General features: G+C 37.2%; 1 protein-coding gene across 5 annotated transcripts in view; it reads left to right on the plus strand.

Annotated features, from left to right (window-relative positions):
* Positions 1-12546, plus strand: part of Sult1d1 (sulfotransferase family 1D, member 1) — a 34485-nt gene extending 21939 nt beyond the window's left edge. For 3 of the 5 annotated variants that reach the window (XM_087584223.1, NM_021769.2, XM_087584224.1), the window contains 4 exon segments: positions 160-286; positions 6547-6641; positions 8963-9143; positions 11144-12546. In XM_087584223.1, the coding sequence (XP_087440349.1) occupies positions 160-286; positions 6547-6641; positions 8963-9143; positions 11144-11256 (516 nt within the window). In that variant the 3' untranslated portion in view covers positions 11257-12546. 5 annotated transcript variants of the gene reach the window in all.
* The last annotated feature ends 12476 nt before the right edge of the window (positions 12547-25022 follow it).

Below are 25022 nucleotides of genomic sequence, written 5' to 3' on the forward strand. Positions count from 1 at the left end.
TTTTGTGTATTTAAACAATATACTATGTTGGGCACATGTGCACAAATACCATACCATTATTGGAATTGTAAAGAATGAGTAAAAGGTAAGCTATGTTAGCAATACTTTAAAACTACTAAATTACAAAAGTAAACGTCAACATTTCCTTTGCCCATATAGATGATTTATGTGGCACGGAATGCCAAAGATGTGGCTGTTTCTTACTATTATTTCCACCAAATGGCAAAAATGCACCCAGAGCCTGGCACCTGGGAAGAGTTCCTCGAGAAATTCATGGCTGGGCAAGGTGAGTACAAGTGTTCCTTCAATTATGATTTCAATATCAATAGTTTTTTCCAAGGCAACATTCAGTTTAAAATATAAATCTTACATCTAAACATTTTTTAATTGAGATTTTTTTCTATTATTGGTTATTTCTTTATATTACATTCCAAATGTTATTCCCTTTCCCGGTTTCCCGGAAATAAACCCCCTATCCTGTCCCCCTCCCCTTCTTCTATAAGGGTGCTCTCTTCCCCATCCACCCTCCTACTACTGCCCCCCCCAAGTTCCCCTACACTGGGGGTCCAAACTTGACAGGAAGAAGGGCTTCTCCTTCCATTGGTGCCCAACAAGGGCACATAGAACGCTGGAGCCATGGGCCAGTCCATGTATAGTCTGTGAGTAGTGGTTTAGTCCCCAGAAGCTCTGGTTGGTTGGCATTGTTGTTATAGGGTTGCAAGCCCCTTCAGCTCCTTCAATCCTTTCTCTAATTCCTCCAAAAGGAGTTCTGTTCTCAGTTCAATGGTTTGCCTGTAGCAGTTGCCTCTGTATTTGACATGCTCTGGCTATGCCTTTCAGGATAAAGCTATATCCAGCTCCTGTCAGCATGCACTTCTTAGTTTTATCAATCTTACCTAGTTTTGGTGGCTGTATATATATATGGGCCACATGTGTAGGCACTGAATGGATGTTCCTTCAGTCTCTGCTCCAAACTTTGCTTCCATATTCTGTCCTATGAATATACTTGTCACCCTTTTAAGAAGGAGTGAAATATCCGCACTTTGGTCATCCCTCTTCTTGAGCTTCGTTTGGTCTATGGATTGTATCTTGGGTAATTCAAGCTTTTGTGCTAATATCCACTTTTCAGTGAGCGCATACCATGTGTGACTTTCTGTGATTGGGTTACCTCACTCGGAATAATATTTTCTACTTCAATCCATTTGCCTATGAATTTCATGAAGTAATTGTTTTTGATAGCTGAGTAATATTCCATTGTATAGATGTACCACATTTTTTGTATCCATTCCTCTGTTGAGGGGCATCTGGATTCATTCCAGCTTCTGGCTATTATAAATAAGGCTGCTATGAACATAGTGGAGCATGTATCCTTGTTCTATGTCAGAGCATCTTTTGGGTATATGCCCAAGAGAGGTATAGCCAGGTCCTCAGGTAGTCAAGTCCAATTTTCTGAGGAACCTCAAAACTGATGTCCAGAGTGGTTGTAACAGTTTGCGATCCCACCAACACTGGAGGAGTGTTCCTCTTTTTCCACATCCTTGCCAGCATCTGTTGTCATCTGAGTTTTTGATCTTAGTCATTCTGACTGGTGTGAGGTAGAATCTCAGGGTTGTTTTTATTTGCATTTCCCTGATGACAACATCCCTAAGGATGTTGTGCATTTCTTTAGGTACTTCTCAGTCATTCGATATTCCTCAGCTGAGAATTCTTTGTTTAGCTTTGTACCCCATTTTTAATATGATTATTTGATTCTCTGGAGTTGAACTTCTTGAATTCTTTGTATATATTAGATACTAGCCCTCTATCAGATGTAGGATTGGTAAATATCTTTTCCTACTCTATTGGTTGCTGTTTGGTCCTAATGACAGTGTCCTTTGTCTTACAGAAGTTTTGTAATTTTTTGAGGTCCCAAATGTCCATTTTTGATATTAGAGCATAAGTGTTTTGTTCAGGAAATTTTCCCCACTGCACATGTGATCAAGATGCTTCCCCCACTATTTCTTCTATTAGTTTGAGTGTATATGGTTTGATGTAGAGGTTCTTGACCCACTTGGATTTGAGCTTTATACAGGGAGATAAGAATGGATCAATGTGCATTCTACTACATGCTGAACTCCAGTTGAACCAGCACCATTTGTTGAAAATGCTCTTTTTTCCATTGGATGATTTTAGCTCCTTTGTCAAAGATCAAGTGACCATAGGTGTGTGAGTTTATTTCTGGGTCTTCAATTCTATTCCACTGATCAACTTGCCTGTCTTTGTACCAACACCATACAGCTTTTATCACTATTGCTCTGCAATACTGCTTGAGGTCAGGAATGGTGATTCCCTCAGAATTTCTTTTATTGTTGAGGATAGTTTTAACTATCCTGGGTTTTTGTTATTTCAAATGAATGTGCAAATTGCTCTTTCTATCTCTATGAAAAATTACTTGGAATTTTGATGGGGATTGTACTGAATCTGTAGATTGCTTTTGGCAAAATGGCCATTTTTACTATATTAATCCTGCCAATCCATGAGCATGGGAGGTTTTTCCATCTTCTGAGATCTTCTTTAATTTATTTCTTCAGAGACTTGAAGTTCTTGTCATACAGATCTTTCTCTTGCTTGGTTAGTTACACCGAGGTATTTTATGTTATTTGTGATGATGATGAAGGGTGTCACTTGCCTAATTTCTTTCTCAGCCTGCTTATCCTTTGAGCCGAGGAAGTCTACTGATTTGTTTGAGTTAATTTTATACCCAGCCACTTTGCTGAAGTTGTTTATCAGGCTTAGTAGTTCTCTGGTGAAACTTTTGGGGTCATTTAAGTACACTGTCATATCATCTGCAAATAGTGATATTTTTACTTCTTCCTTTCCAATTTGTATTCTTTTGACCTCCTTTCATTATCTGATTGCTCTGGCTATGATTTGAATACTATATTGAATAAGTAGGGAGAGAGTGGGCAACCTTGTCTAGTTCCTGATTTTAGTAGGATTGCTTCAAGTTTCTCTCCATTTAGTTTAATGTTAACTACTGATGTGCTCTATATGGCTTTTACTTTGTTTAGGTATGGGCCTTGAATTCCTGATCTTTCCAAGACTTTTATCATGACAGGGTATTGAATTTTGTCAAATGCTTTCTCAGCATCTAATGAAATGTTCATGTGGTTTTTGTCTTGGAGTTTGTTTATATAGTGTGTTACATTGATGGTTTTCCACATACTGAACCATACCTGCATACCTGGGATGAAGCCTACTTGATCATGGTGGATGATCTTTTCTTTCCACATGGAAAGTTTTATTGAGAGAAGAGTAGAAGATGAGAGGATCAGAGACTGGCCATGAGCATGTGGAGAGAAGGGACAGAGGGAAAGAGGAGAAGAGGACAAGAGCAAGAGAAGAGAGAAGAGTAGATGATGGTTTTGATGTGTTCTTGGTTTCTATTTGCGAGAATTTTATTGAGTATGTTCATAAATATCCATAAGGGAAATTGGTCTGAAGTTCTCTTTTTTGTTGGGTCTTTTTGTTGATTTGGTATAACCATAATTGTGGCTTCACAGAAGGAATTTGGTACTGCTCCGTCTGTTTCTATTTTGTGGAATAGTTTGGACAGTATTGATATGGGGTCTTCTATGAAGGTCTGATAGAATTCTGCACTAAATCCATCTGGTCCTGGGCTTTTTTTGGTTGGGAGACTTTTAATAACTGCTTCTATTTCTTTAGGAGTTGTGGGGTTGTTTGGATGGTTTATCTGATCCTTATTTAACTTTGGTACCTGGTATTTGTCTAGAAAATTGTCCATTTCTTCCAGATTTTCCAGTTTTGTTGAATATAGGCCTTTGTAGTGGGATCTGAGGATTTTTTGAACTTGAGACATTTTGCTATCTCTCCCTTTTTCATTTCTGATTTTGTTAATTTGGATACACTCTTTATGCCCTCTGATTAGTCTGGCTAAGAGTTTATCTATCTTGTTGATTTTCTCAAAGAACCAGCTCCTGGTTTTGTTGATTCTTGGTATAGTCTTTTTTTTGTTTCTATTTGGTTGATTTCAGCCCTGAGTTTGATTATTTCCTGTCTTTTAATCCTCTTGCGTGTGTTTTCTTCTTTTTGTTCTTGAGCTTCTAGGTATGCTGTCATGCTGCTGATGTATACTCTCTCCTGTTTCTTTTTTTCGGACACTCAGAACTATGAATTTTCCTCTCAGCACTGCTTTCATTGTGCCCCATAAGTTTGGTTTTGTTGTGCCTTCATTTTCATTAAATTCTAAAAAGTCTTTAATTTCTTTATTTTTTCCTTGACCAAGTTATCATTGAGTAGAGCGTTATTCAACTTCCATGTATATGTGGGCATTCTGTTGCTTTTTTGTTATTGAAGACCAGCCTTAGTCTGTGGTGATCTGATGGGATGCATGGGATATATTCTATCTTCCTGTATGTGTTGAGCACTGATTTGTGACTGATTTTTTTTTTTTTTTTTTTTTTTTTTTTTTTTTAGTTTTGGAGAATGTGCCATGAGGTGATGTGAAGAAGGTATATCCTTTTGTTTTAGGATGAAATGTTCTATAATTATTTGTTAAATCTACTTGGTTCATTACTTCTGTTTCCTTCTCTTTGTCTCTGTTTTATTTCTGATTACATCATCTGTTCATTGATGTGGGTGGGATATTGAAATATCCTACTATTTATTATTGTGTAAAGTACAGTGTGTCATTTGAAGTTTAGTAAGGTTTCTTTTATGAATGTAGGTGCCCTTGCATTTGGAGCATAGATATTTAGGATTAAGAATTTATATTGGTGGATTTTTCCTTTGATGAATATGAAGTGTCGTTCTTTATCTTTTTTGATGACTTTTGGTTGAAAGTCAATTTTATTCGATATTAGAATGACTCTTCCGACTTATTTCTTTGGACCATTTGGTTAGAAAGTTGTTTTCTACCCTTTTACTTTGAGGTAGTGTCCATCTTTGTCTCTGAGGTATGTTTCCTATAAGTAGCAAAATGCTGGATCCTCTTGACAAATCCAGTCCATTAGTCTATGTCTTTTTATTGGGTAATTGAATCCATTGATATTAAAAGATATTAAGGAATACAGATTGTTGCTTCCTGTAATTTTCATTGTTAGAGGTGGAATTATGATTTTGTGTCTCTCTTCTTTTGGTTTTGTTGCAAGGAGATTATTTTCTTGCTTTTTGTAGGGTGTAGTTCCCTCCTTGTGTTAGAGTTTCCCATCTATTATTCTTTGCAAGGCTGGATTTGTGGAAAGATATTGTGTAAATTTGGTTTTGTCATGGAATATCTTGGTTTCTCCATCTATGTTAATTGAGAGTTTTGCTGGATATTGTAGCCTGGGCTGGTATTTGTGTTCTTTTAGGGTATGTATGACATCTGCCCATTATCTTTTGGCTTTCATAGTTTCTGGTGAGATGTCTGGTGTGATTCTTTTGTCTTTCAGTGTACTTTGGGGTAATTTGTGGCTCATATAGTCTCTAATTCTAGGTTTCAACACTTCTAAGTTATGAATGGCTGCTGGCAACTTATTTAACTGTTTTCCATCTCAATGCCTATGTTGGACTATTTTAATTGTATGCCTATTCCTTGGATTCTATTCTATAGCATTCAAAACTCTTAAGTGACTGTTTGTTCTCTTAACAAACATACAGTTTCTTTTTCTATCTAATGATAGCAAAAGTAGGGGAAAAATCTCAATAAACATATAAATCCCCATATAAACCTCCTTTTGTAAACCATTTTGTTTAAGTGACATGTAGCATATACGTAACATCTGTCATTGCTTGAACTATTATGTGCTTGTGTTATCGATGTCATTGTCATTCTGAAAGCTTCTCAGAAACAAAATATGTATATTACTCTTCCCAGTCATTTTGTGACTTTCCATTTATGTCATCTTATTTATTCATGACTCCCTCTCCTCTGAACTTACCTCTTATTGTTTAAAACAGTCTGACTCTGCAGACTTACTCTTGTGGTCTTAGTTATTGTTGTCAAATGTTACATTAGTTTTCAAAAGTTCTAATAACAAATTATCATATTGTGTGGCTTTGATGACAGAGATGTATGTTTTTGCTTTTTTGGAATCTACTAATCCAAGGAGAAAGTGCTGTATTTTTTGTACAGTCTTTTTCCTTAAACTTTGTATGGCTAACTATGCATGATTGTTCTTGCCATAGCCTTCCATCTCAGTGTGTCTATCTTAACTCCTTTTCTGTACAGCAATTTGTCATAATCAGGAACTAATTTTTCTTTCAATGGTGACCTTTCCTTTAAGTATAGTTTCATTATCAGGTATGAAATGTAGTCATTGCTATATGTAGATTTTGGGAAGACATAGTTCACCTTGTAACAAAATAACTTTTATTTTTTAAAGTAGACTTCAAGTGCCATGAAAAAAATGGTTATCCCATATATGCTCACTCCTTTAGTCCCCCCTTTTTTCTGAACTACAGAAATTTCTGTACATGGACAGATAGTCATAATGTAAAGAGACATTTAGTTATTTCTACTTCATGTAAATAGGTTTTAATTTTACATTTTGTCTTTAACTTTAGTGAGCTTTGGTCCCTGGTATGATCATGTGAAGGGCTGGTGGGAGAAAAGAAAAGAATACCGGATTCTTTACTTGTTTTATGAAGATATGAAAGAAGTAAGAGGACACTTCAATTAATGTTTTTAGATTTTTTATTGGATATATTTCTTTATTTATATTTCAAATGTTATCCCTTTCCTAGTTTCCTGTCCATAAGCCTCCTATCCCCTTCCCCTCTCCAAAAAATGGTGTTTCCCCCCATTCACCCCCCTTATTACCTCCCTCTGACATTCCCCTGCTCTGGGGGCCCAACCAAGCAAACCACTGAACTGAAAATGGGACCCCCTTTGGGGGAATTAGAGGAAGGATTGAAAGAGCTGAAGGGGCTTGCAACCCCATTAGAACAACAATGCCAACCAACCAGAGCTTCCAGGAACTTAACAACTACCCAAAGACTATACATGGACTGACCCTGGGCTCCAACTGCATATGTAGCAGAGAATAGCCTTGTTGAGGCACCAGTGGAAGGGGTTGTACATTTCTTTCTTTTCTTCTAAATCTATAAACTTAGCTAATTTACTTTTAACATTAGTTCTGTCATACAATATGAATTAATTCAAATCCACCTTATTGCTATTGATTATTAAATAATAATAATAATATCATTGGAAAATCTGTTATTACTTTTATGTGTTCAAATAGTTTATTAGCTTCTAAAATACAAAATCATTAAGATAATCTCTAGAGTCTGGCCTTATTTAATCCCTTTATTTTCATCCAGGTTCTTTTTCTTTTTTATTGGATAATTTCCTTATTTACATTTCAAATGCTATTCTCTTTTCCAGTTTCCTGTCTATAAGCCTCTCCCTCCCTCACAAGTATGTTCCCCCTCATCCACCCTCACTTACCACACTCCCAACAATATTTCCCTGCACTGGGGGTCCAACCTTGCCAGGACCAAGGGCTTCCCCTTCCATTGGTTGCAAGCCCCTTCAGCTCTTTCAATCGTTCATCTAATTCCCCCAAATGGTGTCCAGTTTTCAGTTCAGTAGTTTGCTGCTAGCATTCGCCTCCGTATTTGACATGCTCTGATTGTGTCTCTCAGGAGAGATCTATATCCAGCTCCTGTCAGCATGCACTTCTTAGCTTCATCAATCTTATTTAGATTTTGTGGCTGTATATATATATATGGGCCACATGTGAGGCAGGCTCTGAATGGCTGTTCTTTCAGTCTCTGATCTAAGTTTTGCCTCCATATTCCCTCCTATCCATCCAGGTTCTTTTTGTACCATTTTTCTTTTCTCACTGAGTCTACATTAAAAGAACATAACTTTTCATTTCTTTCTATATTAACATTACTTCACTATTGAAGTATATACCAACTAAATTCCATGAGGCATGTTGTCTCTCAGAACTGAAATCTAGCAACGAAAATTGCAATTATGTTAATCAACTCTGAGTTTTGGTAGTCCTGACTCAATTGATGTTGTTTCTTAGACTTCTATCAAATCCATTATGGTGGATAAACCATCTCTGGTTTCAGAGTCCAGTTCAATGTTTCTGTGGAAATCACCTCATTCTTCTGCATGTTCCTATTTATGCACAGTCAAATTCACAGCTGCTGCCGTACAGGAAGTCGAGTTTATACTAGTCACAGTGATTACACAGTGCACAAGTTATGGGCTTTCAGGAAATGAGGAGTCCTACATATTGATCTTTATGTGTCCATATATTACGTTGTATGGGAATTCTCTTATGTAGGTTGCCAAGATATTGTCAAGGCAATAAGGTTTAGTCCCCTCAGATATGGAGGACAATTTGCATATTTGGCAGAGAAGGTGCAGAATTCCACTAGAATTAAAGACTCTCTGTACCATTAGATCAACCTCAGATATTTTCATTCTAAATTTAATAATTTCATCCTTATTTATAATGATGTCCTCTTCATTTGCATATGAATTACTTGGCATATGAATGACTTTGAATGACTCTCATACTTTGCTTTCATTTTCACATTTTCATGTGTAGATAGATGTTCTAGATCATAGAATCTGTTTTTCACTCCTAGAAAATTCTTCATATATATAATCTAATCTATAGATGATAAAGACAAGATGAATGCAGATATTCATTAGGAAAAAATAGCAACTTACCTTATTACTATCTGTTATTCTGCAGATTCATTATATCTTTAAATATTAATATTGTAAATTAACCCAGTTTTTTTTTTAATTTTGTGAAATAAATTCTACCCTTACTCTTAGCTCATGTTTGGTGCACTGAATGACCAAGGATATCACTCTGGGTTTCCTAAAATGTAGCATAAAACCCCATATTCCTCTCCTATGAGTTAAGCTTAGAGAGAATCTTAGTAAGTGCATTTCTTTCTTTGTGACCAAATCTAACTGAAATAATCCTTTTCTCCTTTTCTGTTTTAGGATCCAAAGTGTGAAATTCAAAAAGTATTAAAGTTTCTAGAAAAAGACATACCAGAAGAAGTTGTAAATAAAATCCTCTACCATAGCTCCTTCAGTGTAATGAAGGCGAACCCTAGTGCAAATTACACCACTATGATGAAAGAGGAGATGGACCAGTCTGTGTCTCCTTTCATGAGGAAGGGTGAGAACAGTACAAATTCACATCTGTATAGATTCTGGTCACATTACAGAAGGTATAAGTAATCACAGGAATGTGAAATTGTAAGAAAATAGAAACAACTAAGTATGCTTAAGAGAGAGAAATTGAAAAGTAGAAAAAACAAAAGCCTTAGAAGAAATACTGTATTTTATCTTACATCATTTCTATGAGATGTAATGAGATATTTAGGATGAGAAAAGTTTGTTCAACACTTGTGCAATAGTAAGTATGAGTTTTGACAGCATTGCATCTCAAGAATGCTTTTCATTTGTCTGAGTTATCTAAATGTGTTTCATTGTCCTTAAAGTAAAATGACTGTACAGGTGATCTAGTTTAAATGATGTAGGATGAAGTTAGCTGATGAGTGAAATTATTAACTCTGAAATTTTGTTATTATCAATGTGTCTTCCATATTGAATTTAACATTACCATTTTGTATAAAGTAGGTATATAAAATAAATATTGGATTTTGTGTATGTGTTCACATGCATATGTATGAATAGAAAGCAGAAATAGATGACATATAGATGATAGATACATACATAGATAATAGATACATACATGACATAGAGATTATATATAGAAAGGTGATTGATACATAGATAATAGATAAATGACAGACAAATATATAGTTAGATGATGATAGATAGATGATAGTAAGCAGATAGATATAACCTCTGAGCTAACCAACTTTTCTATAAAACTCCACCACTCTGAGAAGTCAATAACTTAATCAAAAGAATTTTTAAGTCGATAATTTAAAATCAAAAGATATTTTCCTTTAAGTGATATGCAGATAGGTGATGGTCACTGTGACTCCTGCAGTTTTTCTTTTACTTTTCTCAGCTCCTTGTCTATGCTTTTTTAAAAGCCAAAGCCTAAAGCAGGGCCCACACCTGTGACATGCATGAGGTCATGTTAAAGATGATAGAAATTTGGCTTTCTCTTTGGATATTATAAATCAAACATACCACACTTTCACTGTGCAAAGCCTAAGTGCAACATTACTGAGGGAGGAAACAATCACATAACTCTAGATGAGTAGAAATGGGGCATATTCTTATTGTACAGAAAAATGTATTAACGGTGGTAACGTTTAGGAAAGGTCTTAAGATAAATTTTCATGAGGATCTATAAAAACAAACAGATATGACTCATTATAATTAGAATTTCTAGGTTTGAAACAAATTCTCTCGGGTAAGGAATTATGCTATGAGTAAGTTTCACTGCAATATCTCCAAGTACAGTTCTTTTGTTTCTCAGGGAGCAAGCATGTCAAAACACTTTGATTGTTACAGTTAGGAAACATCTATTGGTGTTTAGATGACATTCAGTTTAGGTGGAAGCACCTCTCTTCAAATCCAAGGAATATTCTGAAACAAATGTCTCCAGTTGACACGAAAAACTAGGTTTTCCACTGTGATTTCTATACTACTGTGGAATATTCTGTGAGAACTATAATTTAAGCAAATATTCTTTCTGTGTGGTAGGTCATATCCTCCTATAAGAATATTAGATGTTTTAAATATATGTAAGGCTCAGTAAATTAGTAAATAAATATGCTTAATTACATCCACTCCAGTAATTTCCAATCTTGTGTTATAATAAATTTTTTCTCCTAAGCCATCATTTGACTCTGTAAACTAAAGCTATCAATCGTCCCTTTAGTCCCCTTTATCCTTTGTTACCAAGGGTCTCACAGCCCAAGCATGAGTATTGAGATGATCAGGCAGTGTTTCATCCAGTGGCATTTATTTAAGAGACTTAGGAATTATTTTTTAACATAAGATACTCATAAAATCTACAGAAATCGGAAGGCGACAAAGTAGGTCTAGCAATTAGATGTGGTTGGAATTGAAGATTTTAGTAATGATGCATACCAGAAGTTAAAGACCAAATACACACTTGATTTGTTAAATTCCTATTAGACAGATATTTAATAGTAATCTCAAATGCTTTTGCATTATGGTTTTTTTTTTCAGGCATTTCAGGCGATTGGAAGAATCAGTTCACTGTAGCCCAGTATGAGAAATTTGAAGAAGATTATGTCAAGAAAATGGAAGAGTCAACACTCAAGTTTAGATCAGAGATCTAGGGAGTGTTTGCTCCTCAGTCTCCTTTGGCAGGCACTAAATTTAGAGGAAAAGCACATTCATGGTTCAGTGAAAGAAAATGTTGTATATTATTTTTCTGTATTTACTAAAATTCATGGTCTTCAAATATACAAAAATAAAGTAAGAATGTTCTCCTAATTATCTTCCTTACAAAAGGTTCATATTCTAGTTTCCTTTTTACTTTCTATTATCAAAATAATACAATTTTAAGAGGCTTTTAAACACAGTGCGTTTTTAGTTTCAGTCACTAATAGCTTCCTGTCTAAATATGGTCTAGGTTACCCCTAGAGGAAGATTACATTTCATTAACTCTAATTCAATGTCATCTGTGGTTATTTTACATTTTAAAATATTACGTCTTTAATGTTGCCAAATTATTTAAATTTTTTATGCCAGAATCTCCCACTCCCCCTTCAGCCTAATTTAGAAATATTAATTTTTAACAAAAGAATGAATAGTACCCATTTTATACGATTTAAATCAAGGAAATTAAATACCTAATTATTTTGTCCTTCATTTCATATACTGAAGCTACTGTAAAACTTATTACAGAAAATGTTGAGGTTTGTTCAAAATATTCTAAATTACTATTCTATTGTCCATTTTATGTCCATTGACCATCACTTCTGAGAGGAAAACTCCATACAATAAATAAATTTCTGTAATCTCTCTTCTTGGTTGGCTTAAGATCATCACATCAGGCTCATTTGGCCCCTTCTGGAATTAACCATTCCTGAGTAAGACAAATACTTGACAGGTTTTTGAACCAGCAGGAGACATGAATTCAAAACACTTTAGATCTATTTTCAGGAACGAATGCTTAGTGAAAAGTGAAAACTTAAAGGTAAATGAGTAAAGTACTGTAAGATTTAATTTGATATATAACATTCGTGACATGAGAAAACTGATGAAGCAGACCGCCAGTTAATGCTAACATAATTTAATGAAGAACCTGAAGGGACATGAGAGAAGTCATAAAACAGCAGTGCAACTCAGACTATATTACTATAGAACAACTAGTCTTTAATGTATCAATATCATGGTGTTGATAGAATGTTATTGGTTTACCAGAGGTTACTACTGGAGAAAATGTGTTAAAGTTACAATTTCTTACCATTTCATGCTGATTATCTCAAGTTTTAGAATTATGTTAAAAGAATGTCTTACTAATTTTACATTTTCTAAAGTCAAAGTAATTTTAACTAAACAACAGTAATGACTGTCTAAAATAAACCTTCCTTAAATAAAGTCAACAATGAATTAATTTAAAATGTTTCTAGGGTTATTTATACAGGTAAGTGCTAAAGACATCAGTTAATTAGCAGGTACTTAAATATGTTCAAGGCTTGATGGAGTACAGGAATAAAATGGTGGTGAATATACACTTCTGTCCCTTAGCATTTCCATAAACTCCTTATTACTCAGGAACTCACGTTACTGAATGCCACAGTAATGGGCTCATGCTCATAAAATTCATTCGTTTTATCATATTTTCTACTGGCTGAAGTAATTAATTTGCTTTAATAGTGGGTTGTTCTTTCAAAGACTCAGTTGTCTATCATTTAAGAAGCGATGATATTTAGAATTAATGCAAGTTCCCATAGAAGGATGTATCTTTGCTTCGAACCAGCATCTGGATACTTATTGAAGTTTATTATCCCGTAGTCAAGATTCATAGATACTGGAATCATGAAGTGGAAGAGAAGTACTTCTCATTGTTTTTGCCAACGTCCCCCAAGCAAAAGCTGGCGGCAGCCATGATAGCTGCCCACTGCCTGCTGCCATCGCCTCTTGTGGACTTACATGACAGACGCAGCTGTTCTCGCTCTACCTCTCCACCACTACGCCCGCCATGACTTGTGGATTTGGATCACAGCTACCACTCTGTCTTCCTGGCCAAGCCCCAGGTGACTACAGATGCAGCAGCTCCCCCTGCCACTGGGTGCTGGGAGGGGACCAGCCCATCATTGCCCCACCGCTGCTCAACCACCACCACATACTGGTTGCTTAGGGACTCAGACTTACACCACATGAGTTGCAGTTTAGTCAGACAGGTCCACACCAACCATACAGTTTCACGTTTCCTGATACCAGATCGCTAAAATTCAACAACAAACACTGGCAGATTGGTAAGGTTTTTCCTCCAGTCAGTGGGGAGGACCCCAATTTCCCAAATAAGATCTGGCCACCCTTTAGGGGCTAAGGAGTTGGTATTTCACAGTTACTCCTTATTACCAGCCTCCTAGCTGATATACAAGGTAAGATTTCAAGCCTTGGGTGACTACTTGCTTGGAAGTGGCTCTCACACCCCTCTACTGTCTGGGCTTTTGCAGCCATTCAGGAAACCTTAGGCCTAGGTAGGGATGCTTTCTGGTGAGTCTTGGATTCACCGTGGAGCCTCTAGAGGATCCATTTAGCCTGACTGAAATTTTGTTATTGAAATTATTCTTGGGATGCCGGTATGAAATACTTCAATAACTGTCCAATAGGTGTCTCACTGTCTTCGATCATACCTCCAGGCTCCCTACTGGGATGTCTCCTGGAAATTTTCAAATCTCTGAAGTTAATGCCTGACTTGTGGGCATCAAAATTAGTACAACTCTTCAATAAGGTCTGGATTCAGTACCCATTAGACAATGACTCCAAGGGCCACTTAATGGCACACTAGATCCAATTATTTTTCTGGGTCTTCATACATACTGCCAGCTGTCTGGTATATCGAAAAAGGTTCCCTATGTCAAAGCATTTACCTATCTTCGCTCCAAGATATCACTTGAATGATATCTTTTCCTACCACTTTTCCTACCTATCAGGCTCAAGGTTCCCTCCCTAGAACTGACTGACAGCTTGATTTTTACCCAAAGAAACAGGATGCCTCTATTCCGCTTTCACCATCAGTTTCCCCCTCCCCCTTTTCTTCTTCTCTTTATGATAAGAAAAAAAGGGAGTTATGTTGGTATCAGGAAGCAGCTTTCATCTCAAATCCAGCAATGACGTCACCCATAGTCAACTGGGCCAGCACATCTGTTGCCATGGCAATGGCCAAAGATTTCCAGCATCCATTTGGTTTACCTGCCACCTTTACCTGTGAGCGGTTATGTTACAGTCTAAATAAAAGGCAGACCCTTCCTGCCCTCTTCCCTTCTCCCTTCCCTTTTGTCTTTGTCACCTTGATAAACCTCTCCCATGGGGAACTGCATTGGCCTGGTGTGGTCTGTCCACACAAGAGCTGTGATTGTATTGCAACAAACATATGTGTGCATACCTCCATGTAGGTGCATGAACCATCTGTTAGCCTGAGGTCTAGGAAGGCATCAGACCCCCTAACACTGGAGTTATAGGGACCTGTTAGTCACATTGTGGAAGCTGGGAACCAAACACAGGTCTTCTGGAAAAGCAGCAATTGTCCTTAATCTGCATTCATCAGCTCCAAACATATACTTAATAGACACCGGATTTTTAAGGTTAAAATATTTTATGTAGAATGTCTAGTTTAAGTACAGAGTTGGTTCTGTGTTCTTCTGCTTCCAACACAGGTTCACAGGGCTAACTACATTCTCTACAGCTGTGTTTTATCCACCTACATTCTCTACAGCTGTGTTTGATCCACCTCACTGTGCTACAGAATTCCTGGAGGGTTTTTTCAAAGGCCTTTTAATACAAGTAAATAATGAAGTGTCTAATGCAGCTGAAATTTAAACTTTATGCACAAACATGTACTTACTGATATTTTGAAAAATGAAAATTGTTGTCTTGCTATTTTTCATGCAGGAGAATAAGAACTATGCTACAAATTATGTTTGTATCATAAAGTAGACATAGTGTCATATAGAGCTGAGAATTACCCAGTCATGAAATCAAGTTTTCTGATACTTCATTGAGATAGCTATATGGCATTCTTTTCCATTTCTCTTATTCTGCTTAAGAAAACCAGCTAAGTTCTAAGCAGCCATTTAAAGAAGTGTGAACAGGAGATAGTATCTGAAATTTGTTCTTAAATGTTACTATTCATTTTATATATACTCCTTGCAAAGTGAGTATAAGCCTGCAACAGACAACACCAATATTCAGGAATGCTCAGAATTCTATAAACAGTGCACATATGGTGTGGGCATTGGAACACAGGCAGGAGACTTATTGCCATGGTCCTTTACCTACTGGACACAGTGATTCAGTAGCATATTCTCTAGAATGAAGAGATTAGCTGTTCATGAGTCAAAGAAGTGTAGATTACCACATTATGTTCTATTAAAAATATCAGGGACTGGAGAGTTGGCTTAGTGATGAAGAGTACTGACTGCTCTTCCAGACGACCTAGATTCAATTCCCAGCATCCACATGGTAGCTCACACTGGTCTGTAACTACAGTACCAGGGCCCCAACACCTTCATAAAAACACACAGGTAAAACATGAAGGCACATAAAATTAAAATAAATTATTAAAAATACCAGCCCTCCCTTAAAAACTCATTGATGAATACAACAGAAACCACATTAACATTTTACATTTTTCAGTCTCCCTGATAACCTAGTGGGTCTATGAGTTCTTCAAGATGTCTGTCATCCTGCTTAACTTTGATAACCCTAAGGAAGTTATAATAACCCTTGCATCGCAGTATCAGAAGGAGATGCTTACTATCAGGATTAAACATGGGTTTCTACATTCAGGTACCATGTTTGTGTGAAAATACACTTGCTCACCAATTTCACTAGGGGGCAAACTTTCACTATATCATGATGTTAAGTGGCAGATAGAGTCAGAATGTTGACTTTGAGAGACATGCCTGTCTAGAATATGCTGACAGTTTGTGGACTTTGGTTGGAACAAAGTGGAAAGATGTAGACAGGTATATTTGTTGTGTTACTAAACATATACAAGGTCCACATGCCACATGACTCTAGCTTTGATTTTTCTAAAGTTCATTATTGCAAGATGTGCCATGAAGCGAAACTAGGTCAGTCTGTCTCAAAATGGGAATCAACATCTCTCCCTCTTCCTCTTCTCTCTCTCTCCCCACCCACCGCTCTTGTCTCTCTGTCATTCCCTCCTTCCTCCTCCTTTTCTCCCCTCCTCTTTTTCCTCCTCCTCTCCTCGTCTTTCTCCCCCTACTCGTCCTCCTCTCCTTTTTCCTTCTGTCTCTTCCTTCTCCTCTTTCTTGCCATCTTTCTTTTATTCTGTCACAGATTTTACATATTAAAATATATATTACATATGGTATATATTATATATTATATATACCACTCTCATTAATAATAATTTGTGGATATAAGCATAAATATCTAGAAGCCAATTTGATGAGCATCTTGTGTCCATTTACCAAATATTACATCATACATCAAACATCTTTCATATCGACGTTTTAACCTGATTTTTAGTACCAGGTATAAATATTCTTTAAGTGATCAGGCCTTAATCCAAACAGAAAGTGTTTAGTGCCTCTCTATGTAGTCATTCTACTACTGCACCAGTGAGTAAGTTTTGCCTGGCCTGTCTTCACAGAAGTATCTGGAATCCATGGGTAACTAAAACATTTGACAATTTTTCTCTAGCAGTAGACACTAGGAGAGCTAGCCAGGGATATTCATCAAATTTACAGCTTGTTTTCTCTGTGTCTGTAGGCAATATATGCAATGTCTTCGGGCATAGCGTCTTGCCATCTAGTTATGGCAAGGAACCATAACCAACAGGAATGGGAAATTGCTTGAAGGAACATCAAGTTTCTCCCTAACCAATAATTTTTAGGGGTGGTAGCCCACTTTGGCACTGCGATCTTTCTTAATAATTGATGTCTTCTAAGAGCAGCTTTGCTCACCTCTACAGGTAGTTGAAAGAACATTTTCCAAGCAACATTTCTCATTCCTTGAAGCAGCTTTAAAGTAATGGTGGCAGTACGCAATGACTTATACACTGAAGTGCGTTAGAATGAAGGACATAATTCATGGACTCTCTCATTTGCTTTATAAACCTTTCAAACAACATCATGACTCTTTGTGAGCATTGGCTCAACAGGGATATAAACTTCTGGAAGCCTTTCTCCACTCAAGACACAGAATTCCCATATTATGGAAAATTCAGCCCATTCACACACACACAGTCTCTTCAAGAATAAGATACATGGGACTTAGAAGTAGTAAAGAATTGTCATCTTACTACAGAATTCATAAGGCTGTCAGCAGATTCTCAGCCTGTCTCATGGATGCCTCTCCCTTTAGCTTGGGGATAAGTCAATGACTGAGTGTTTAAATGTAATCATTGTTGAATAAAATAACATATCCCTTTAAAATAAAAAAAATCTAATTTCAATGTCAAGACTAGTAGCTGTCAAGCCTGGGCCCACCTAAGTTTTCACAGGATGGCACTTGCAGAGTTTTCCCCATGATTATTCTGGGTTTGGGGCATAATTTTTGTGTAGAGTGGATCTTTGTGCCTGGACATTTGCTTTTGTTTATATCATAAGGAAGGTTAGGTCAAACATTTTTCTCAGTAGTGTAAGCCTGGAGTTACTGTTGGTAGAAGAGCAAATACAGGAAGATAATACATTCTACCATTCTGGTAATGTCACAGTGAGTCCAAAATAAGATTCATTTCGACTTACCTATTGATATAAGAAAAGAGATTTAGTGTAAGCTGATTAAAGCGATTGAGTTCTAAGTGAACACACAAGACAACTATGTACAACCTGTTCTGGTGGGAACAGCAAAATGCCCAGGCTAGGGAACGGAGACTTAGTCTTTTAAAGCCACAGGGGGAGGGGGAGTAAATCTTTTCCTTCTTCCATGGGACAAGGGCTGTTTACTTGTTCTCAGTTACTCCATTTCTTTTCATCCATAGACAACTATTTTTCAGAAAACAAGACATTCTCTGCTGTGGAACAGAAGTCTTATCCATTATAACACTGTTGTTTTGTATCCGATTCCAATATTTTAGGATACTGGATTTGAAATGTGAGACTCCAAATGATGCTTTAGACTTTCATGTTTGTAACTTAGGATGTTAACAGGTGTTAAAGGGAATTACGAATTTATCTACCATAATTTTCATTATCTTAGATTTACACATGAGATACCAAAAGAAAATAAAAATTAAAATCAAAAGTTGATCATGCGAGAAATGTATTTTGTGACTTAGGGAATAAAAAAAAATTCTGTAGTCAAAAACAAATTAAAATGCGTAACCAAAAATGATTTATTATAGCAAATGCTGAGTTTACATCATGGACTAATGAAATGATCATGTAAAACAGAAAATGTCTGCCTTTTTTTGTGGCTGGGAGGACCGGATAGATTATTTCTTTGACATTGAGCCATTTCAGCCCTGACATTTTTTTACATTGTATTTGACATAACTTTATTGGAAATTTTTCCTCATCTTTATTAAATTGGGAATTTCTTATTTACATTTCAAATATTCCCTTTCCTGGTTTCCAGGCCAACATCCACCAATCCTCTCCCCCTTCCCTTCTATATGGGTGTTTCCCTCCCCATCCTCCCCCCATTACTGCCCTCCCCCCAACAATCCCATTCACTGGGGGTTCAGTCTTGGCAGGACCAAGGGCTTCCCCCTCCACTGGTGCCCTTACTTGGCTATTCATTGTTACCTATGCAGTTGGAGCCAAGGGTCAGTCCATGTATAGTCTTTGGGTAGTGGCTTAGTCCCTGGAAGCTCTGGTTGGTTGGCATTGTTGTTCATATGGGGTCTCAAGCCCCTTCAAGCTCTTTCAGTCCTTTCTCTGATTCCTTCAATGGGGATCCCATTCTCAGTCCAGTGGTTTAATGATGGCATTCGCCTATGTATTTGCTGTATTCTGGCTGTGTCTCTCAGGAGAGATCTACAAGATCTACATCTGGCTCCTGTCAGCCTGCACTTCTTTGCTTCATCCATCTTATCTAATTGGGTGGCTATACATGTATGGGCCACATGTGGGGCAGGTTCTGAATGAGTGTTACTTCTGTCTCTGTTTTAAATTTTGCCTCCCTATTCCCTCCCAAGGGTATTCGTGTTCCCCTTTTAAAGAAGGAGTGAAGCATTCGCATTTTGGTCATCCCTCTTGAGTTTCATGTGTTCTGTGCATCTAAGGTAATTTGAGCATTTGGGATAATAGACACTTATAAATGAGCGCATACCATGTGTGTTTTTCTGTGATTGGGTTACCTCACTCAGGATATTTTCCAGTTCCATCCATTTACCTATGAATTTCATAAAGTCAGTGTTTTTGATAGCTGAGTAATATTCCATTGTGTAGATGTACCACATTTTCTGTATCCATTCCTCTGTTGAAGGGCATCTGGGTTCTTTCCAGCTTCTGGCTATTATAAATAAGGCTGCTATGAACATAGTGGAGCATGTGTCTTTGTTATATGTTGGGGCATCTTTTGGGTATATGCCCAAGAGAGGTATAGCTGGGTCTTCAGGTAGTTCAATGTCCAAATTTCTGAGGAACCTCCAGACTGATTTCCAGAATGGTTGTACCAGTCTGCAATCCCACCAACAATGGCAGAATGTTCCTCTTTCTCCACATCCTTGCCAGCATCTGCTGTCACCTGAGTTTTTGATCTTAGCCATTCTTAGTGGTGTGAGGTGGAATCTCAGGGTTGTTTTGATTTGCATTTCCCTTATGACTAAAGATGTTGAACATTTCTTTAGGTGTTTCTCGGCCATTCGGTATTCCTCAGTTGTGAATTCTTTGTTTGAGTCTGAACCCCATTTTTTTAATAGGGTTATTTGTCGCCATGCAGTCTAACTTCATGAGTTCTTTACATATTTTGAATGTAAGCCCTCTATCAGTTGTAGGATTGGTAAAGATCTTTTCCCAATCTGTTGGTTGCTGTTTTTTTTTCTAACAACAGTGCCCTTTGCCTTACAGAAGCTTTGTAGTTTTATGAGATCCCATTTATCGATTTTTGAGCTTCTAGCATAAGCCATTGGTGTTTTGTTCAGGAAATTTTCTCCAGTGCCCATTTATTCGAGATTCTTCCCCACTTTTTCTTCTATTAGTTTGAGTGTATCTGTTTTGATGTGGAGGTCCTTGATCCACTTGGACTTAAGCTTTGTACAGGGTGATAAGAGTGGATCGATCTGAATTCTTCTAAATGTTGACCTCTAGTTGAACCAGCACCATTTGCTGAAAATGCTATCTTTTTTCCATTGAATGGTTTTGGCACCTTTGTCAAAAATCAAGTGACCGTAGGTGTGGGTTCATGTCTGGGTCTTCAATTCTGTTCCACTGGTCTATCTGTCTGTCTCTGTACCAATACCATGCAGTTCTTGTCACTATTGCTCTTTCTGTAGTATAGCAGGCAAGAAGTATTATCATGTCAGCTATAGAATTACTTCTAAGAAAGTGAAGCTTATATATCTATATTTAAATAACAGTAAAATTTATGTTTTAAAACATTCAAATAAATTCCATCACTGTTCTTTCAACTCATATTTGTTTCTGGTAACTCCATGCAATTAACTACTAACAATAAAGGGACTTGCTTCAGATTGTGTGGACCGAATTTCCAAATTTCTTTTATCTACATTTAGTTTCTCATTTGATTTACTTTGGTCTGAGGGACTTCTTTTCCTTCATTTTTTAGTTACCAGCATTCTAATGATAGAGACCATATGTCATGAGTAATTTAAGTGTTGTGTCCCTGTTGTAAACTTATAAAGTAATAAAGTTTGTTCTGTAATATGAAGGACTGGCACATGTTTCTCTAGTACAAAGTATTGAATCACAACATTTGTCATCTCAGAATATTAATCCAAATTTTCTACAACATATGTATACATACACATTTATGCTGTGATATAAAGTATTTAATTTCATTTTGAATACATCAACATATTTGTTTAGCTTAAAAATATCAAACCAGGTTTTATTATTTTTTAATACAATAGGAGTTGACTATGAGAGAGTTTGAACATTGTATAGAAATGCTAACATTGTTGGCAATGTAGACAAACCATAAATCTCATCCAAATATTAGAGCTGTCATGTTCATGTACAATTTCCAATTAGAAAAACAAGGCTATCAACATCATTTACTGCACTTTCCACATTGTCTCACATATTTTCTCCATATTTGTGTACATAATTTTCAGACTAGGATTATTTATATCACAAAAGGGAACAGATTGTTTGTTCTATTATCAGAATATTACATTGAGTAGTACTTCATGTGTAAATGTACCACATTTTCTGTATTCATTCCTCTGTCGAAGGAATTTTGTGTTCTTTCCAGCTTCTGGCTATTATAAATAAGGCTGCTATGAACATATTGGAGCATTTAGCTATATGCCCAGCAGTGGTATAGCTGGGTCCTCAGGTAGTACTATGTCCAATTTTCTGAGGAAACTTCAGACTGATTTCCAGAGTAGCTGTACCAGTTTCTAATCCCACTAACAATGGAGGAGTGTTCCTCTTTCTCCACATCTTCACCAGCATCTGTTGTCACCTGAGTTTTTGATCTTAGTCATTCTGACTGATGTGAGGTAGAATCTCAGGTTTGGTTTGATTTGCATTTCCCTGATGACTAAGGATGTTGAGCATTTCTTTAGGTGCTTCCCAACATTCCATATTCCTCAGTTGAGAATTATTTATTTAGCTCTGTTTCCCATTTTTAAGAGGGTTATTTGGTTCTCTGGAGTCTAACTTCTTAGTTCTTTGAATATATTGTATATTAGTCCTCTATCTTGGATGTAGGATTGGTAAAGATCTTGTCCCAATCTGTTGGTTGCCATTTTGTTCTAATGACAGTGTCCTTTTCTTTACAGAAGCTTTGTAATTTTATGAAGTCCATTTGTAGATTCTTGATCTTAGAGCACAAGGCATTGATGTTCTGTTCAGGAAATTTTCCCCAGTGACCACATGTTCAAGGCTCTTCCTCACTTTTTTTATTAGTTTGAGCATATCCGGTTTTATGTATAGGTCATTGATCCACTTGAACTTGAGCTTTGTACAGGGCGATAAGAATGAATCAATTTTCATTCTTATACATGCTGACCTCCAGTTGAACCAGCACCATTTGCTGAAAATGCTCTTTTTTCCATTGGATGGTTTTACCTCCTTTGTCAAAGATCAAGTGACCATAGGTGTGTGGATTCATTTCTGTGTCTTCAATTCTATTCCATTGATCTACCTGTATCAATATCATACAATTTTTATGAACATTGCTCTGTAATACAGCTTGAGGTCAGTGATGGTGATTCCCCCAGAAGTTCTTTTATTGTTGAAGATAGTTTTCTCTATCCTGTGTTTTTGTTATTGCAAATGAATTTTCAAATTGCTCTTTCTAACTCTGTGAAGAATTGAGTTGGAATTTTGCTGGGGATTGCATTGAATCTGTTGGGGGAACACCCTCATAAAAGAAGGGGCAGAGGGGATAGAATAGGAGGTCTATGAACAGGAAACCGAGAAATGGGATAACATTTGAAATGTAAATAAAATATCCAATAAAAATATATAGTTTTAAAAAGAAAAAATATAAAGTAGTCAATATATCTATTAAAGTATTCATGTTTATAAACAAAAAAGAATATTACATGGAACGTATTAGAAAAAGCTGTTTTCTTCTAGGTTTTCACAGATCTGTAAGAAGGGTAATTAGAAAAGGTACCACAAATACAGAAGCTTTTGATGTTTCAAAAAGAGAATTGCAGGACTTACATACCGGGAGAGTGAAATGCTGACACATAGATCAGAAAAACTAGCTGATACAGTCTAATAGATTTTGGCTCCAGTACTACTCACAAAACAGCAGTTACAACTTGGAGGTTACTACCTAATTGTCATTCATTGAAATGTTAGAAGTTGTCATCATTCCCCTCTGATTATTCTATTTAGGGTATTTTTATTAACAATTTGTGAGAAGCTTAGCTTGAAAACATTATAAACTGTGATAATTAAAATCATGAGTGGTTAAAATTTAGAAACTTGTTCCTCATTAATATATACATGACAGGAAAATATGCACTTGGAATTTTTTCAATGTTCCTTTGAAATGCAACTTTGTAACAGTGTGAAATAGTCTCTCTCTAGAAAGAATTCATTTTCTTACATAATTTATATAAATTCTAAGCATAGGCAAGGCATCAAGTGGAAGGATGGGGTTAATATCCTACAGTCTAAAACTCTGACCCAGAATTGTTCCTATCTAAAAGAATGGTAGAGACAAAAATGGAGAAGAGACTGAGGTAAAGGAGGTTCAGTGAGGGGCCTGAATTGGAATCTAGCTCAAGGGGAGGATCCAAGGCCTGACATTATTACTGAGGCTATGGTGTGCTTACAGACAGGAGCCTAGCATGGCTGCCCTCTGCAAGGCCCAACAGCTGAAAAGGTCAGATGCAGATACTTAAACCCAACAAATGGACAGAAGCTGGGGACCCATTTGGTTGAATTAGGGAAAGGCTGGAGGAAGCTGAGGAGGAAGGCAACCCCAAAAGGAGACCAGCAACTTCAATTAATCTGGACCCCCTCAAGAGCTCTCAGACACCAACCAGGCAGCATACACAGCTGATATACAGCTGATATGAGGCCCCTGACACATATACAGCAGAAGACTGCTTGGTCTGGCCTCAGTGAAGAATATGTGCCTAACACTCAAGTGACTTGAGGCCCCAGGGAGTGGGGAGTTCTGGTGGGGTGTGGTGGGGATAACTTCTTCGAGATGGGTTCGGGAGGAATGGGATGAGGAACTGTTGGAGGGCAGACTGGGATGGGGATAATGACTGGACTGTAAAAAAGATTAAATACTGGTACAACCATTCTGGAAATCAGTCTGGAGGATCCTCAGAAAATTGGACATTGAACTGCCTGAGGATCCAGCTATACCTCTCTTGGGCATATACCCAAAAGATGCCCCAACATATAAAAAAGACACGTGCTCCACTATGTTCATTGCAGCCTTATTTATAATAGCCAGAAGCTGGAAAGAACCCAGATGCCCTTCAACAGAGGAATGGATACAGAAAATGTGGTACATCTACACAATGGAATATTACTCAGCTATCAAAAACAACGACTTTATGAAATTCGTAGGCAAATGGTTGGAACTGGAAAATATTATCCTGAGTGAGCTAACCCAATCACAGAAAGACATACATGGTATGCACTCATTGATAAGTGGCTATTAGCCCAAATGCTTGAATTACCCTAGATGCCTAGAACAAATGAAACTCAAGACGGATGATCAAAATGTGAATGCTTCACTCCTTCTTTAAAAGGGGAACAAGAATACCCTTGGCAGGGAAGAGAGAGGCAAAGATTAAAACAGAGACTGAAAGAACACCCATTCAGAGCCTGCCCCACATGTGGCCCATACATATACAGCCACCCAATTAGACAAGATGGATGAAGCAAAGAAGTGCAGACCGACAGGAGCCGGATGTAGATCGCTCCTGAGAGACACAGCCAGAATACAGCAAATACAGAGGCGAATGTCAGCAGCAAACCACTGAACTGAGAATAGGACCCCCGTTGAAGGAATCAGAGAAAGAACTCGAAGAGCTTGAAGAGGCTCGAGACCCCATATGTACAACAATGCCAAGCAACCAGAGCTTCCAGGGACTAAGCCACTACCTAAAGACTATACATGGACTGACCCTGGACTCTGACCTCATAGGTAGCAATGAATATCCTAGTAAGAGCACCAGTGGAAGGGGAAGCCCTGGGTCCTGCTAAGACTGAACCCCCAGTGAACTAGACTGGTGGGGGGAGGGTGGCAATGGGGGGAGGGTTGGGAGGGGAACACCCATAAGGAA

The sequence above is a fragment of the Rattus norvegicus genome, chromosome 14, assembly GCF_021556685.1.
Source record: "Rattus norvegicus strain SHRSP/BbbUtx chromosome 14, alternate assembly SHRSP_T2T, whole genome shotgun sequence".
NCBI lineage: Eukaryota > Metazoa > Chordata > Mammalia > Rodentia > Muridae > Rattus > Rattus norvegicus.